Source organism: Sceloporus occidentalis, unplaced genomic scaffold (genome assembly GCF_023333645.1).
Source record: "Sceloporus occidentalis isolate IW3139 unplaced genomic scaffold, rSceOcc1.0.p SCAF_12, whole genome shotgun sequence".
Taxonomy (NCBI): domain Eukaryota; kingdom Metazoa; phylum Chordata; class Lepidosauria; order Squamata; family Phrynosomatidae; genus Sceloporus; species Sceloporus occidentalis.
Window position 1 is genome coordinate 9,783,124 of NW_028316992.1, and position 17,159 is coordinate 9,800,282.

The 17,159-nt window shown below is 37.7% G+C and overlaps 1 protein-coding gene across 2 annotated transcripts in view; it reads left to right on the forward strand.

Annotated features, from left to right (window-relative positions):
- The window catches only part of LOC149305256 (beta-soluble NSF attachment protein-like), a 29,727-nt gene extending 12,837 nt beyond the window's left edge, over positions 1 to 16,890 (forward strand). The window contains exons 3-11 of one of the 2 annotated variants that reach the window (XM_089477701.1): positions 2,085 to 2,201; positions 4,445 to 4,491; positions 4,638 to 4,715; positions 5,658 to 5,713; positions 6,732 to 6,816; positions 8,586 to 8,690; positions 10,105 to 10,173; positions 11,367 to 11,417; positions 12,444 to 16,890. In XM_089477701.1, the coding sequence (XP_089333827.1) occupies positions 2,085 to 2,201; positions 4,445 to 4,491; positions 4,638 to 4,715; positions 5,658 to 5,713; positions 6,732 to 6,816; positions 8,586 to 8,690; positions 10,105 to 10,173; positions 11,367 to 11,417; positions 12,444 to 12,548 (713 nt within the window). In that variant the 3' untranslated portion in view covers positions 12,549 to 16,890. Of the gene's footprint in view, positions 1 to 2,084; positions 2,202 to 4,444; positions 4,492 to 4,637; positions 4,716 to 5,657; positions 5,714 to 6,731; positions 6,817 to 8,585; positions 8,691 to 10,104; positions 10,174 to 11,366; positions 11,418 to 12,443 lie in introns of those variants that run through there. The other variant, XM_089477703.1, reaches the window with a different exon arrangement.
- The last annotated feature ends 269 nt before the right edge of the window (positions 16,891 to 17,159 follow it).

Sequence of the window (17,159 nt, forward strand, 5' to 3'; positions counted from 1 at the left end):
TTCCATCTTTTGATTATGAGTCCAGAGCTGATTATTTAAATTAGGTTAGTCTTAAGTAAACTCTTGGAGCAGGAGGCAACTTTTTCTTTCTATCAAGAACTACATTCCCTCATGGGTACTCTGTCAGGTGTGGCTGGCACATCAATGGTGGATATGGTCAGAGTCAAAAATTGGTGAGCTTAACTCTTTAATTTCTGCCATCCTCTTATTTATCTTTCTCCTAATTCCTTCCTACTCTGTGGCTGCTCAGGAAAATGAAGGATTATTGTTGCCAGAAGTCTGATTGCTTGCCTACAGCTTTTGAAATTAGGCCAAGAACCACATATGGGCCTGTGACTGCAGATTGCCCATCCCTATCTTAAAAGAGTAGTCCGCACATGTGTACATTTCATTTAAGCAAGTGCTATGAATGTCCTCACATACATACTTGATGTGCTTTGCATGTCACCTGTAAACTTAGGTCTGGTACGTGAAGTGTGTTATAATTTTCCAACCACCTTTTTCACCACAGAATTCACACTTGTATGATAGCTTAATGTCAAATGCTAGCTTGTCTTCCCTGTTTTTCGGTGGTTCAAACATATCCTTATAGCAACTGATATTTTGTGTAGTGGTTGTCTTTCCCTGCAAACAATAGATTTCGCTTTATCTGTGCAGCCAAATTGTACCACATTACAGGTACATCTTAGAACTCCAGACAGTTTATTCTGGATGAAAGAATGGATAAACATGACTCTGGATTTAGCTTCCCTTTACCTAGGGAAATGAACAGCCCAGCCAAAGTGAGGAGTAGGATTTAAAGCAGTGATGCTGACTGGGCAATTGTGTCTGGGAGAGCTGGAGGAGAATAGGGAGAAAACTCAGCACCTCTTTCTCAGAAAGGAAACTGGTATCCCTAGTGACTAGCAGGGCCAATGTGGTAAAATGGCTAGAATTTTGGACTGGGAGTTTGGATTCAGGCTTGTGAAGTAAGTTAATAATAGACTAGACAGCTGGAGATATTGCTGCTCAGTACATAAAGAGAGCTGCTGATATTTATGACATTCAGTTATGTTCATTTTTTAAAAAAATGTTGATTAATTTAGTATTAGCTATATGCATATTTTTCTTGTACTTATCCCATCTAAACTAAAATTTGCTTCATTGTTTTGTTTTTGCTGATAGCTATTATTATGTATGAATGTAGAAAGGTCTATGGATCAAATAAATACCAGTTTTGGTTGACTACGAGCCCGAACAGACAGGCCAAAATAAAGCTTCTTCAGATCACTTTGGAGGCATGCTGTTTAAATGACACACACATCTCAAGAGGCCAGAAGCTGTGCCAAAGCTGTGCTTTAGTCCTTAGGACTGGAGTGTGGCTTTGGCGTGGCTTCCGGCCTCTTAGGATACATGCAGCATTTAAGCAGATTACCTCCGAAGTGACCCGAAGCAGCTTTATTTTGGCCTGTCTGTTCGAACCCTATGAAAGGAAAAGCAGTGGTGTTTTATGGAACTAGCATCTCAGGTGTAGGGAGTTTTCTACCCAATTGGAAAAGTATGGAAAATGTAATATGAGGAGATGGAAATCATGCAAGCATACAGGTGTTGTTTGACTGAAGCTCCCTGCATTTCTCAGCATTAGCTATGCTAGGCTAGAGCTCTGGATACTTGTAGTCCAATGACAAAAGGAAAGACGAATGCTTCTCACTTCTAGTTTAGTGCTACATGAATGAGCAAGTTGTGAAAAAGATGTCTAGTCATCCTGCTGCAATCCCTTAATACATGATTGTTCTATTTCATATTTATTTAATGTGATGATAATGAAAGCTCTTTTTACATATTGTGTATAACAACACTTTCAGTTTTGTATGGAGAGTATTTCAGAGACAAGTTCATTTATCACTGAATAATCATTGCTAATGTTCTTTTAAAAATATGGTTTTCTAATTCGAACCAAATAATAGATTTTCCAATGAAACTCTCAAAGCTGCAAGTACAGAATAAACCATATGAATGTGCAGGAGACCTTGCTGTATTTTTGTCATTCAAATAACTTCTTTTATCATTATACCGGTATTTGAATCATTGGGATTCTCTTCCAGCTGCAGGAAATGCATTTTGTCAGGCAGCCAAGCTCCACATGCAACTGCAAAGTAAACATGACGCAGCAACCTGTTTTGTGGATGCAGGGAATGCTTACAAAAAGGCAGACCCACAAGGTAAGATAAGATGTATTATGCATAATGAGGCTACTCAGATTGACAGTTGTAACATTATTCCATGCAGGAAAACAGGTAAAGAAAACCAAATTCTCCAGGAAAGAAAGTGCTGATTTAGACCAATCTTGGAAGGTCCCTGGGGAATCTTTGAATAAGTGAGTTACTAGGCCCTGCTTACACAATTAATTACAAGTCATGGAGTAGTGGTACTAGCAGTAGGATATTATAGGTTTGTATGTTTTATGCCACATTAAAGACTTCAAAGGATACCGAAAAATGTCAGTTTAAGTGATCTTATTAGCATGAATAATGAAGTTTGAATCCTTCCAATTGATTTCTTCCCATGAAGAATGATGAAAAAGAATACTTTGATCTTGAGGACTGTGAAGGGAAAAAAAGAATGCAACAATTTCCCCAAGTGAACCCAAATACTATGTTCTGCCAGTTCAAACTGTTTTAAAGGTTTAAACAGAAACCATATGCATTTGAACTAAGAATATCCCTTTAAATAATTTCTCACCTTTTGTTTAGTGATAATTTCAAATATTTATTAGAACAATGAATATATGAATTGGATGCTATGGAACTCTGCTATGATTATTATACAGGGTAATGTGCTTTAGAGCCTGGAAACAATTGTGCAGAATTTGTATGTGATACTTATTTTCATGCAGCCTGAGTAGCCTAAGGGTACCAGATCTTATCTGACCTTGGAAGCTAAGCAGGGTCCAATATGATGGGAGACTGTCAACAAATACCAGGTGTTGTAGGCAATATTTCAGAGGAAGGAACTGGCAAACCACCTTTGGGTATTCCTTATCTTAGAAAACTCTATGAAATTTGTGAGGTCACCATACATCAACAGGCAACTTAAAACCATGCACACCCACACCCACCCACCCACACATACACTTTTATGTTTCGAGAGGTCAATTTGTACATAAAAGCCATTTTCTTGTTTTTCAAAAGGAATATACACATGTAGCTTATGAATGTGGCAAAGTTCAGCAGTGAATCTAAGGCTAGTGCATATTCTAGCACCATGTATTGGCCTCTGATGTGAAGTGTAGACTGTCTTTCTCACAGGACCTGTCTTCCCCTTTTTCTGAGTCGAGAATCACATAGGGAGAATGTAGTCATGCAGATACTTGCATGCATAGATCCTGACTCATATGAAGTATTCCACTTGTAATGGGGGAGTATACATTAATTTTGGGAACACATACAACCTGTGACATTTGTATCCGAAGCATCTGGGCATATATGAACTGCCTCTGTGCCTTTATTTCTTTGGAAACTGTGAATCGTGTATGCAAATGCCTCAGTGTTAAGTTGCTGGGCACAAAGGTCCAACTCCGGTGTGTCTCAGTATTCATCTCAGTGAAGGTGGTATGAGCATATTCTTCAGCAGATGGCAGATGCCTTTGTGATTGCCAAGCAGTTCTCTCTACCAACGTATGTGAAATATAATGTGAAGATGGGAGGTTTCTACAAGTGCATCCAAAGCATCTGACCTTAGATGAAGTGTGAGTGCAGTTGGGGCAATAATACCTTATGAGTATGTAAGAACAGGAATGGGCAGAAAATAGATCTGGACCTTGTTGTGTGCCTTCAAATTGTTTCTGACTCATGGTGACCCAGTCTAAGTGTTTTCTTGGCAAGATTTGTTTGAAGAGAGGTTGCCTTTGCCTTCCTTGCCCAAGGTCTCCCAGTAGGTTTCAGTGGCCAAGCAGGAATTCAGACTCTGGTGTTCAAAGTTGTAGTCCAATGCTCAAACCACTACACCACTCTGGTTCTCTAGATTTGGACCTACTGGTAGATTTCAGGGTAATCTGCAGTAGATGAACAAGTATTTCTGATTCCCAACTTTTTGAAAACTGCAATAACAAGTGATGCCCCTCAATTTTACTGTTAAAATGGGAAAAAAGTAGATTTTTATGTAAAAGAATTATGATTTTATCCAGTTCTAGTTCTAAAAACAAATTTCCATTCTCAGAATTCTTTAATTCTGCACATATGTCTTTTGCACTAAAATTGCTGGATTGGAGGAGGAAGAATAAGAATAGATCTTGTAAATGTGATGTCTGCTTAGATGTTTGGAAATAATGAAATGCTTCATTGAGTTGGTCTAGAACAGAAGGATGATGATATGGTGATATGAGTAGCCAAGTTTCTTGTGATAGTGAAATATGGAACTGAGCTGATTTTATCCATTATTTTCCTCTCAAATGCATACGTTGCAGAGGCTATCAACTGCTTAAATACGGCCATCGATATTTACACAGACATGGTAAGACATATTCAGTACTAGGATGGAATTCCAGCTTGTAACCTTGCAGGTCTCTTTGATTTAACTCATTGATTCAGATGTCTTTGTATTCACTGTTTGTACTTAGTAGGAACCAGAACAGTTAGATACATTTTTTCTCTTCCCAGGGCCGATTCACTATTGCTGCCAAGCATCACATTACCATTGCAGAGATCTATGAATCTGAGTTGGTAGACATCGAAAAGGTAAGGAAATTTTGTTGTTCAAGGGCCGGAACAGACAGGCAGAAAAAAAGCAGCTTTTCCAAAAGTGGGTCAAAACCCTGTTGTCTCTGCAGCCCGCATGGGCCAAACACATGTTGCAGCATCAAGCCGCACCACTGAGTAAATTTTTTTGTTGCCTCCCAACCATACATGTGCATCATAACACAAACACACCACCTGTGACCTCCCAAGTACCTCCCATCTGATTGGATAGTCATTCCTTTGATGGGCCATACAGTCACATGTGTGATTTCTGCTAGTACAAGACATTGGTGCATTGGTGTATGAGTGATACATTGGCAAAGTACAATCATGGAGCTCCCCCCTTGACATGCCCCCTTCACCTCATGGACTGTTGGACTGTCTGGTTTGTGTACATTGTAATTACATCCTTTGGATTTGTTTCACTTTCATTTCTTTGCTTTGCCACAGCTCCAAACTCGTATTGAAGCATTTATATGCACAAAGAATCACATTTTTCGCCTTGAGTTGGACTATGCCAGCTTCTTTTTTGCTTTGGCTTTTAGCTGCAAAGCACGACTTAGTCCAGTTTCCAGCTGCTTTCAGGGGATAGGTTTTATAAATGCCCGGCCTTCAAGGTGGCTTGAAACAGCTTTATTTTGCCTGTCTTTCACCCCCAAGTAGTTCTTGTGTTTGTTATCGCAGTATCTGAATAGCTTGAAAAGATTTAAGTCACCCTGCTAGACATGCCCCTGCTCATCTGGTTTCCTTGTCGTTAGTATTAAGAGGTTCAGTATAACCATCATGTTAGCCAAAGAAATTAGCAGCTATAAACCTTCCAAATCTGCATAGTCTATCCATTCTAATATATATCCATTCTAAATATCCATTATATATCCAAAATATCCCTTCTAAAGATCAAAATGAAAGAGAAATTGTGTTGACTTCTTCATGTTTTTATAGGCTATTGCTCATTATGAGCAAGCTGCAGATTATTACAAAGGAGAAGAATCTAACAGGCAAGTTTTCATTAACAAGTTACTCTTAATGAATAATGATTCATTTTGTTTTGTGTTTTGTTTTAACACAGTAAAATGGAATTATTTTCCTAGGTTCCAATATAACACCCACATCTTCAGTTACCTTTTTTGGACTGGCATCCCAGTTACCTGTCAGTTTCAATATCAGATTGCAAGATTTAGGAATTCTCTTCCTCTGATTGCAGAAAGTTGGTTAATGGAAATTAAGGATGTGTAAGGAATCAGATCTACCATATATATTGATTATAAGTTGATCTCATATATAAGTTGAGGGCAGGTTTGGGGGCCAAAGTTATGGATTTTTATATAATCCTGTGTAAGTCGAGGGTAGAATTTAGGGATATGTAACAAAGGATGCAAAGGATAAAAGAAAGGAAAATGGTGCCAAAGCACACTGCTATTCTCCCACCCAGACATTATAAAAGGCCAAAAGTGGTGCTTCATTTAGGATGGACTAAACTCTTGCCTTTTGCCACTCTGATCAGAAAAGGGGATGATTCCTGCCAGAGGAGACCCGTCATATTACCTATCTTGACAGCTTTAAAAAGGTGGTCAAGATGGATCTCTTCCGACAGGCCTTCCCAGATTAGCATCTCAGTCACCCCCATTGACTACCCTGTCTTGTCTGTTTTAATAATTTTAACAGTATTGTTTTATTGTTTATAATTATGATTTATTGGTTATGGTGGGTGGGTGGGTTTTTTGGACATTGTATTTTATTGTATTTGAATGTTTTAATGTAAAAAGGTAATTAGGACACTTTGGAATAATGGGGGTGGGGAACAAAGGAGGTGAGGACATTGGCACCATGTGTCTGGCAATTACGCAACTGCCCTGGAAGTGACATTTGCCCCAGCAGACTTTCCCAATTGCCAGGTAATTCATGGGTTTTCCCCATGAATGAAAAGGGATTGTTGAGGGACAAGGCGACTATGGGTTGGAGGTATAAGTTCCTATATCCATATTATACTCAATTAATTACACCTTTTGTTTCTAGTTCTGCCAACAAATGCCTTCTGAAAGTGGCTGGATATGCTGCCCAGTTAGAGCAATATCCAAAGGCAATTGAAATGTTTGAACAGGTGGGTGCACTACTTAATGGGTTATAAGAGGGAAAATGTAAATCAGAGTCATGCATTCCAAATTAATCCAAGTGCTGTTTGATTGTGTCACATGTAGCCAGAATGCTACCAGCCATACGTAAGAAGCAGATATCAGCAGGCTTCATATAATCATCTTTCAGATATGTTAGCACTAACATGGTAACATTAAATCACTGAGGAAAATTAATTCATTAATTAATGAAAGAAAATGATAACATTAATATGTTGTATTAATAATTACTAACTAGTTATTAAAGCATTTGTTTTTAATTTTAAGGACCAATTAAAATGACTAAAAATTATGGCCCAAACCTCTCAAAATTATCTGTCCCATAACTAATTAAAATAATTGGAAATCTTCATTGTTACAAAAAAAAATCATTATTTAATAATTTAATTAACGAATAAAGACTTGATTATAAGAAAGTCAAATTCAAACAAGGTATATACAATTACTGGCAGGTAGGAAGTCAGAATGAATGAAGAAATAAAGAGGTATGAAGTGGTTTTTGTATTATGTATTGTATGTAGGTATAATAGGATTTAGAAGAAGTCGGAAATTAAAGTTGAGCATAGTAAAGAAGAAGTTGGAGATAGATGAGAAGTAGGGGGGAAGGAGGGAATAAGAAGTGAGAGGAAGGAAGGAGAAGGTAACTAAGAAGTTAAAGTAAGTGAAGAGGGTTAGCGTATGTAGGGTAAGTAGGGTATGGGAGAATTAGAGGTAAAGCGAGTATTAGAAGGAGAATGAGAGAGTGGTGATGTAAGAAGGATGTTAAAGTAGTAGTGGTTGGGGCTTTAAGAAGGATAGGAATGGAAATTATATAAGGGAATTGACTATCATATCACGACTTTTTCTCAATATTGATATATTTAGAAATGTAGAAGATTTGTCTATATGTGTACTTGTAGTAGAGTATTAGATATAGTTTGTAGGTTTTTGTAAATATGTGTGTATGATATGTATCAATAAAGTTTTTATGAATAAAAAAATAAAATAATAATTTAATTAATTACTTTTATAATTTTGTTAAAACTAATTAAGTGAATTAAGGTTAATGAGTTAAGTTCCAAACTCTAAACCTAAGGAACTCCAAGGTACCAAAAGAAAAAAGGAAATACCATCCTGACAGCAGAAACAATCTAATGAAGAATGAGCATATTCATTGCCCAAAAATGTTCCCTGAATGTTTTGGGAGTCAAATGGAAAACTATAGGGGGCAGGGATGTAATGACATGCCCATGAAAGGGATGTGGCAAATAGGATGAAACACTGAACATGTGCCATCTATATTACAGATTTTTCCCTTTGTACTACAACTATATTAGCTGAAGTTTGTACCAATTAAAATGGGAACTAGGTGGTAGAAACTTTATGAATTTTTTATGAATTCTCCAGCTGACAGTTCCAGACAAACTCTTTTGCTGGTGCCCAGTATCTGTTAGTTCCCACATAGTTTTCTTACTAGGATCAGCTCTGTGTAAATACAGTTCTGTTTATGGTAGTAAAATATGTTATGAAATTGAAAAAAAATTGCACTTTTACTACTAATATTAGTAGCCAAATGCTGATGAATAAAATGAAGTCTGTAGGCTTTGGACAGTCAGTCCTGTGTAGATGAAACAATCGTGTTTCTTACATAAAGGCAATAAATCACCATGAATAGAACATAAAAAACAACAGTGTTGTATCTTGCACTTTGTTTTCACTAAATTTATCTCAGTAAGTGTGTTTTTTAAAATCTCTTCAGGTTGGAACAAGTACTATGGATAATCCATTACTCAAACACAGTGCAAAGGATTATTTCTTTAAAGCTGCCCTGTGCCACTTTATAGTTGATGAACTGAATGCTAAGGTTAGTACAATCTACTGTGTATCAAAGTTCTGTACGTCATAACATTTTAGTTTGTAAGGTGTGTAAAGAAGAAACAAAGTTTTAGATTGTAAGCCTGAGGGCAGGGAACCCTCTAATTAAAATAATAATTGTAAGCCGCTCTGATAGGCTTTAGAGCTGAAGGACATGGTATAAGTACTCTAATAAATAAATAATTAAAGTCTTTTGATTTACATTAAACTACAGAAAATGGACAGTGTAAAAGACCATCCTTGCAAACCTGAAATTGCAACTATATTAGCTGAAGTTCCTATCAACTAAAATAGGAACTGGATGGTAGATTTCTCCAGATAACAAATCCAGGCAAACCCTTTTGCATGGTGCCCAGTAAATTCCCACATAGTTTCCTCCTGGGGATCAGTTCGGTGTAAATACAGCTGTTTGTGGTATTAAAATGTTCTATGAAATTGAAAAACTTACATGAATGCTGACTTGTTATTCAGCAATTCAGTTAATGTTTCTAGTCTAGTTGGAAGTAGCCATCAAATCTAGGCCATTGTTTTGGTTTCAGTGTAAACCAGTTATGATTTCTAATAGAAATGTCCTATTTGTGAATTAATTCCCATTACTAGCATTACACTGACTAATTCTTTGTTTCTTATGATATGTCATGTAATTTTAATGTTACATGTCCAAGATAGTGTGGAATACCTTTTTTGTTATATCAGAAAAGTAAGTCTGCTGTAATGAATTGAAGAAGGGGAGACAGAAGGCAGAGCTAGAACAGCTTTCTTATTCCCTATTGTTTTCCATGCAAAATCCCTTCCAGTTCTTTTCATCACTTGATGCCCACTATGTAGATGATTTATCATTTGACCTGCATGGAGAAAAACAAAGAGCCATGTTTCCCTTCGGTTGCTCATGAATCCTTTATACCAGAGATGTCAGAGATTGGGACCTGTGTGCACAGCATGCTCTCTGCCATTAAGTCATGGGTGTTCTTTGAAATAGTTCCATGTATCTTTGAGGAGCAACTGAAATTTTCAATTAAAAAGAGTATCTTCATCCTGGGGAGTTACTGAGGATTGGAGGTAACCGTAAGAGGGAACTATGTGATGTGAGAAATGTTATTCGTGGTCCCCAGAACTTGGGAAATGTACCTTTTTGAAACCATTCCTCCCAGAATTTCCCAGCCCACAACAGTAGCCAAACTGATTGGGGAATTCTGGTAGCTGTAGTTCAAAAAGTCACTTTCCCAAGCTCTCACATTCCCAGTTACCAAAGGGCACATTGAGGCTTGCCTCTTCATTATTATTTTTTTCTAGTCTTGCATTGCTAGTATAGCTACAGTTTTCCAAGTGAAATATTCATAATGAGATAAAATCGGCTGGATTTTATTAAACAGCAGATTTAAAAACTGTTGATCTCTTTGTAGCTCGCTCTTGAAAAATATGAAGAAATGTTTCCAGCTTTCACAGATTCAAGGGAATGTAAACTATTGAAAGTAAGTAAAACTGCATGTCCCCAGTAAGTTAAAAATTGAAAACATATCTTTGGTGGACTTTTTCTGATACTGTTCCAGTTTGTTAAACTCAATACTTTTTTTAAAAAAATGGGAACCTGCATTTAAAATAGGAGTGGAGGTAGATACATACTCTCACTTAAAAATGTGATGAGTTTATGAAAAGGGAGAAAGAATGGCCATCCCAATGTGCATGTTAAAGGTCGAAAAATTCTTTGTTGGGTACATTAAAATTAGCTGTGCCAGTATGCTTTTAGAACTTTTTCAGCACCCCAAGCTATTTGCCTATGGGCTCAGAAATAGGGAAGAGGATAGCTATCATCAGTGTTCTTCCTTTTTTTTCCTATGTCTTTGCTCCCTTAAGACAGAGTTGGGCAACAGGTAGCCCACAAGATATTGTCAGGCTCCAGTTTCCATCAGCCCTAGCCTGTATAGCCAGTGTTGAAATGTAATAGTAGTTATGGTCTGTCTACATCTGGCAATCCACACATTTTCCATTCCTGTTTTGAGAGCTGCTCTAGAGCAGTACTACTCAAAGTGGTGGACTGTGAACTGGTGTTGGTCTGTAAGCCATCACCTTGACAGTCCGCAATGAGTTTACAAGACAGTAAGAAACACTTCTAGTCAACAAGAACAGATATACCATATATACTTGACTGCAAGTCGACCTGTATAAATTGAGGGCAAGTTTTGGAGCCAAAATTATGGATTTTGATATGACCCATGGATAGGTTGAGGGTAAAACATAGCAGCATGTAACAAAGGATGTAAAGGATGAAGCCAAGGAAAACGATGCTAAAGATCTTTAAAATTTTTGGCAGCCACTACTCTTTGTGCTCATCCTAAAGGCTGGATGGATGAGATAGTAGAGGGGGTTGATGCTTCTTTTAGGTGCTCTGAAAAGAGATTAAGCTCTCACCTTTCACCAGGCCATGGTTCCATTTTTAATAAGAGTTAAACTATAGTACTATCATTGGCCTATGGATAATGGTTTTTTGGGTGGGGTTTTTTTTTTTTTTGAGTAAAATTTCCAGACTTATACATGAGTATATACAGTAGTACTGGTCCCTAGCATATTGGGGCAGGGGAACCTGGCACACTGGGGGGGGGACGGGACCTAGAGCACTGTAAAATTGTCAATTCTTTTGTGTAATCCTTTCATATCATTGTGCTAGAAATTACTGGAAGCCCATGAAGAACAAAACTGTGAAGCATACACAGAAGCAGTAAGTCAGTTTTTAATTTCGCTCCTTTTTTTCTATATATTGCTTTAGATATGGTAGCAATATATCAAAGGATATGATGATGATGATGATGATGATGATGATGATGATGATGATGATGATGATGATGATAATGTAGTAATTTACTTTTACATAGGGCAGGTTGAATAGGTCGAAGGTAGGCTGTTCTACTATCATCATCTTCTAGTTTCAGCAAGAGTTCCTAACTATAATAATCAATGGTGCATTTAACACATTTAATCCCAGAGAGACACTGAACCGAATCCAGGTTTAACTGCCCAATCTAATACATGTCTGCTCAGAAGTAAGGTCCCATTGATTTTGTTGAAGTTTCCTCCTAAGTAAATAAGTGTTACTGGTAGATTCAAATTAGTTCAATGTTGTTTCTATTCAGATCAAGTCCTAAGTTTAGCTCTAACCAAGAGATGAATCAAGGACTTAAAGACAAGGCTGTGAGGATGCGTGACTTCTTATCTCTGCTGATTTTTAGACTCTCCCAGTTTGCTTTAATGGAAGGGTAGTGGAATGTCCCTCATACCATACAACCCTTTTTCCATAGAAAGAATTATTTTCTGATATTTCCTTCTAATGCCATTGTGACTAAGAGGTATAGTATGGGAGACATTCCACCAACCACCCATTATGAGTATTTTGAAAGACTCTAAAAATGAGGAGAAAAAGGAATCATAAGTGAGTCATAGGAAAGTTATAATATTTTCACCTTGATATTGGCACTTTTAATATTCTTTATTCTTTATTTCTGCTTTTTTTATAACTATTTTATTGTTATTATGTTTGTTGTGTTACAATTGGTGGGGAGGCTATATTTTTTGTATCTGATATATTTCTTTTGCAATCCGCTTTGATTCCGTGAGGAAAAAGCGGAATATAAATAAATGAATCATCATCATCATCATCATCATCATCATTAAAGTCATTGAAAAGAAAATTTGATTTCAGGGTATGGACTTTATTTTCTTAACTAGTTCTGTGAACTCTTCCAACTAGGTTAAAGAGTTTGATTCAATATCCCGCTTGGATCAGTGGCTGACAACCATGTTGCTTCGCATAAAGAAATCTATTCAAGAAGACAATGAGGGAGACTTGAAATGAACTCTCCGTACAGTTTGTGGCATTTTGTGACTTGTCTACTGAAGTACACTGTGTTGTGGCCAAGGATCATTCTAGGATACTTGATAAATGCTTCTAGCTTAACTGACTGGTGTCTTGTTTAGTATCCTGTTGTGGCTCATTCGGTGTAACTGTGCACATGGGTTTATCTGTTTTTAAGACTTGTTTCATTTCTAAATGCAAAGTGTGGCCTGATCCTATGCATTTTTTACTCAGAAGTAAATCCCATGGAGTTAGGAAGAGCTCTTCATCATGTCACTGTGTATAGGACTGCAGCTTGTGCATGTTACATTGGAGTAAGTCCCATTTTGTTCAATTGAACTTACTCCCTAGTAAGTGCACTTACAACCGCAGCTTCAATAATAATAGAGATTAAATCAGTTCTTGTGGAATGCCAGCCACCCTGATCTGCTCATAATCCAGATTTTCCTGCCTCGCATTTTACATGTGGCAGTTTTGAAGAAATGTTGCTGATCTGAAATGTATTTGGATTCTTCAGATTATTCTCCACATCAGTTTACACACAGCAGAGAGTGGCTTCCTCTGTGCATTTTAAATCAGAAACAAGCAAACTACTAGGATTATTATTAGACCCTCATGACCCGTTAGCTGAAGACAGGCCCCTAAAGTCATACCATTAGCATTTAAAAAATTCTGAACCCACAGTGCTCTCAGTCCTTCCTCACAATAAAATTTGTCTTGTTTTACCTCAACCTAAAAAAATAATAATCAGGGTATTGAAAAAGGAAAGGAGTTAATTTTGTTCCTGCTGTTGTTAAATAACTGGGAAACATTCACTTGCTGATCTACTGCAAATTGTTTAGGGATCTGTTTAGGACTGTCAGATTGTTTTGAGAGTGGGTCTCTTGTAACTTTAATCCTTAGCGGGTCTTGGAGCAGGACAAGATACTATAAATCTCCATCCAGCAGGATGAAGATACTTTGTCCTCCCTTCCCATACACACCCCAACCTTCAGCCTTTCTGGAGGAAAGCTGGGCAGGGTACAGAGGAGTGTCTGCTAACAAGAAAAAAGTTGGGCACTCCTCCATGCCTCTTCCCACATCCATCCATCAGCAAGGCAATTGCCATGTTGGGAGATGATGACTTTGGCTAAAATTTGGGGTTTGGAAAGTGAGGGAGGACAAGTAACTGGCCCTGCTAGGCAGAGCTTTATAGTACCTTGTCGTGATTGAAGATTTGCTAGGCATTAAAGTTACAGTAGCCCTGTCCTGGATACACTCTGGCACCTTTAGATCTAACAGAAGATCCAGATTGATGTTTGTGCAATCCTGTTTTAAGATATCAGAATAGTATCTTGGAAGTGTGGTTCTCATTTCCTCTTGTGTGACAATGTTGAGTTGTAACACTGAATGGAATGGAACTGAACTGAATTGAGATGGCAACTAGCATACACAGCTTCCTTTAGAGCAGAGGGGGCAAAGTTGCATCCAGATATTGCTGCACTGCAACACACAGCATTCTTTATGGTTGATCATGTTAGCTAGGGCTGCTGAGAGCTGCAGTCCAACAATGTGTGGATGCCAGTCCAACAATGTTTGGACCATCCATACTTTACAATACAATCCCATGCATGTTTACTCAGAAGTTAATCCCATTGTCTTTTGGGGGGGGGGGGCAATGGTAGTAAGTCCCACTGATCCCGTTAGGATTTATTTCTGAGTAAACATGCATGGGATTGCACTGGAAAGGATGTTTTGTGTTGTAGTTAAAGATTGCAGCCTTAAAGATAGATACATTAGCCTCATCTTAATAATAAAAAAGGAATCTAAACTTCAGTGAATGCAAATTTTCTATTCTTTTTGCCAAATGTTAAACAGGTTAACAGGGTATTGTGTCTTTATTTTGATGACATGAAAGACTCAGAAAAGTTTGCTGTAAATGTTAATTGCATAATTTGAGGCTACTGTTATTGGTAGAATTCTCTCCAGACAACTCCAAAGAAAAACTCCTGTGCAGTATCATCCATCCACCTATAGTTCGGAAAAGTGAGAACATGCAAGTGCTGATGTAAATAAAGCAGCACCAGCTCTTTCTTTGTTGGACGCCCACAGAGGTTTCACTCAGCATGCTTGTGAATATGTGGCGTCCAGAGGCATTGACAGTGTCCTTTAAGGGGAAAAACAACCTCTAGATTCCCACCCCCCCTGTGATGCCATTTCTTCTTTCGTAAACAAAGAGCTTCTAAAATTTAGAGCCTAAAACTTTCATTCCCCATAGTGCATATCATTTATGACATGTGATAGAGGTGATACTTTGGTCCACGTGTATTTTATATTGCTCTTTTGTCTTCTGTTATTCTGACTTTAAATGTGATAGAGCTGTTTCAGTAATACTGGTAGAAAGCTTGTGATTTTGATATATACATTATGCAAGTATATGTGTGTGCATAATATGCAAGGCAAAATTACACAACAATCTAGGTCTAAAAGCATTTTCACGTTTTCACAGCAGAGAAGGCACATTGCTTTTCCAAAATGTGTATTTAGGCTTGGCCTACCTAGGCAGTGAAATGAAGTGGCAATGTCTTGTTATGGCACTCTATATCAATTGATGAGACTGTGGTTGTGGGGGTCACATCTGTGAATGTTTCTTTCTCTATAAATTACTTGATAGACAAAACCTAGCACAGTGGCAAGGAGTACACTGATCAAGAACACAGGTCCTCACTGCTTGTTTTGGCATTTCCAGGGATGCCATTAGCATCGGCCATGTCCAGTGAGAAAGGGTAGAGTCCATTTTCCTTTCCTGCAGCTACTCAGCACTACCCATATATATTGTTTCAGATGAAACAGCAAACTGCAGCTTCAGTGATTTTGTCTCCATACTGCAGAAGGCATGAAGGTTCAAGCTGTTGTTCGACTGCAAGTCTTAGCATTCCTTATCATTGGTTATGCTTAGGGCTGATGGGAATTGTTCCCTAACACCCAGAGACATACATCACCCTGAGAGATGCAGAGAAAGAGATAGACTGAGATTGTACAGGCATTGAAACTAGCATAGTACTGGTTGACAGCAGAAATGGTAGTGGCAGAGATGTATGTAAGGCAGGGGTGGGCAGAGATGGACTTTCAGATGTTTTTAGAGTGTACCTCCTATAATCCTTTATCATTGACTATGCAGGCTAGGATTGATGGAACTCAAAGGCCAGAAACATGTGGAAGAAGCCTACAGTTGTCCATTACTATCTATTCCTGGAACAGGAATAGGCAGTGGGGTATAAGGAAATATGAATGTGGAGGATGGTCGAGTGGTTTCTATAAGGCTGTGTAAATACATTAATATATATTTATATGGAGATATCCCAGGGTATATGGACCAAAGGCCTATTTGGCATCTAGTCAGTGGAATCTTCTGTATGATTCCTGGGACTAAAGCAAGGCTATAAATATATTATAACAGAGATATATACATTTCTATTTTTATTTCTGACAAACATGTTTATTCTTTTATTTGTGGCACACCTGTTTACTTGTATTCCACATAAGCTGTGTTATATTTTACCTGTTGCAGCTTTTTGTGTATATGCCCATAACCCCTCATTTCATCCTTCTTTTTGTTTGATTAGGACTTTCCCTCACTTGTGCATAAGTGCTAAACTCTGGCTGCTTTGGTTCACTGGCTCTTCCTCTGAGTAGATGGCTCAGATTTTTTTGAGAGCAATGTGCACACAAAATGGGTCTTCTCTTGCTTCCTAGAATGAATCCTGTTAATTTAAAGGAAACTTTTGTGCTCCTCGCTTCTCACTCACAACAGTTTCTCATGGACTCATATGCACACAGCCTACTTCTGCTTGCAGATATCTAAGATTCAGGCCCATTATTTTAGATCATAGTTTTTTTGGCTGCAGCTTCAGGGAACTAACTCCAATAACTTTTCAAATAAAACCCCACTGTTACTGAAATATTCCACAGAACACTCATGATGTTCAGGCAGTATTTTCAATATGCTTGTATATGCAAACAGACAGATCTACAATCCTAAATGTGTTGGTATTGTAGTTTAAGCATTTGTGAAGTTCTAGCAGCTGTGAGCTATTTGATTCATAATCATAAAACCTAGGGCTGCTTATTTTGTAACATGATCCATGGGTGTGACCAATTTTTATCAATTCTCTTGCATTTTTACTTGTCATAATAGTTGGAAAATATCAAATTCTTTTAACAGAAGACCACAGCCACCAGGGGTTTGGGTTTGATCTTTAGCTGAAAATGAAGGTTGTGACTCAATGTGGGAGGGTTTTTCAGCTTTCTGCATTTACTGTTTTGTCATGCAAATTGTCATTAAAGACTATGCTGCCCACCATGAAGTAAGTTTGCTTTTTAAATAACCCTATTATTTCTTTCTAATAAATTGTCAGATTGGTATCGGAGAGCAAGGGATACAAAACAGATAAAGCAATCTCCTACTTCCAGGGGTAAGAAACTTTATTTACAGCCAGCTCTCCTTATCCATGGATTCTTTATCCACAGATTCAACCATAAGTCTGAAAGTATTCCAAAAAGATATAAATTCCAAAATGCAAACTTTCATTTTGCTGTTTTATATAAGGGACACCATTTCACTATGCCATT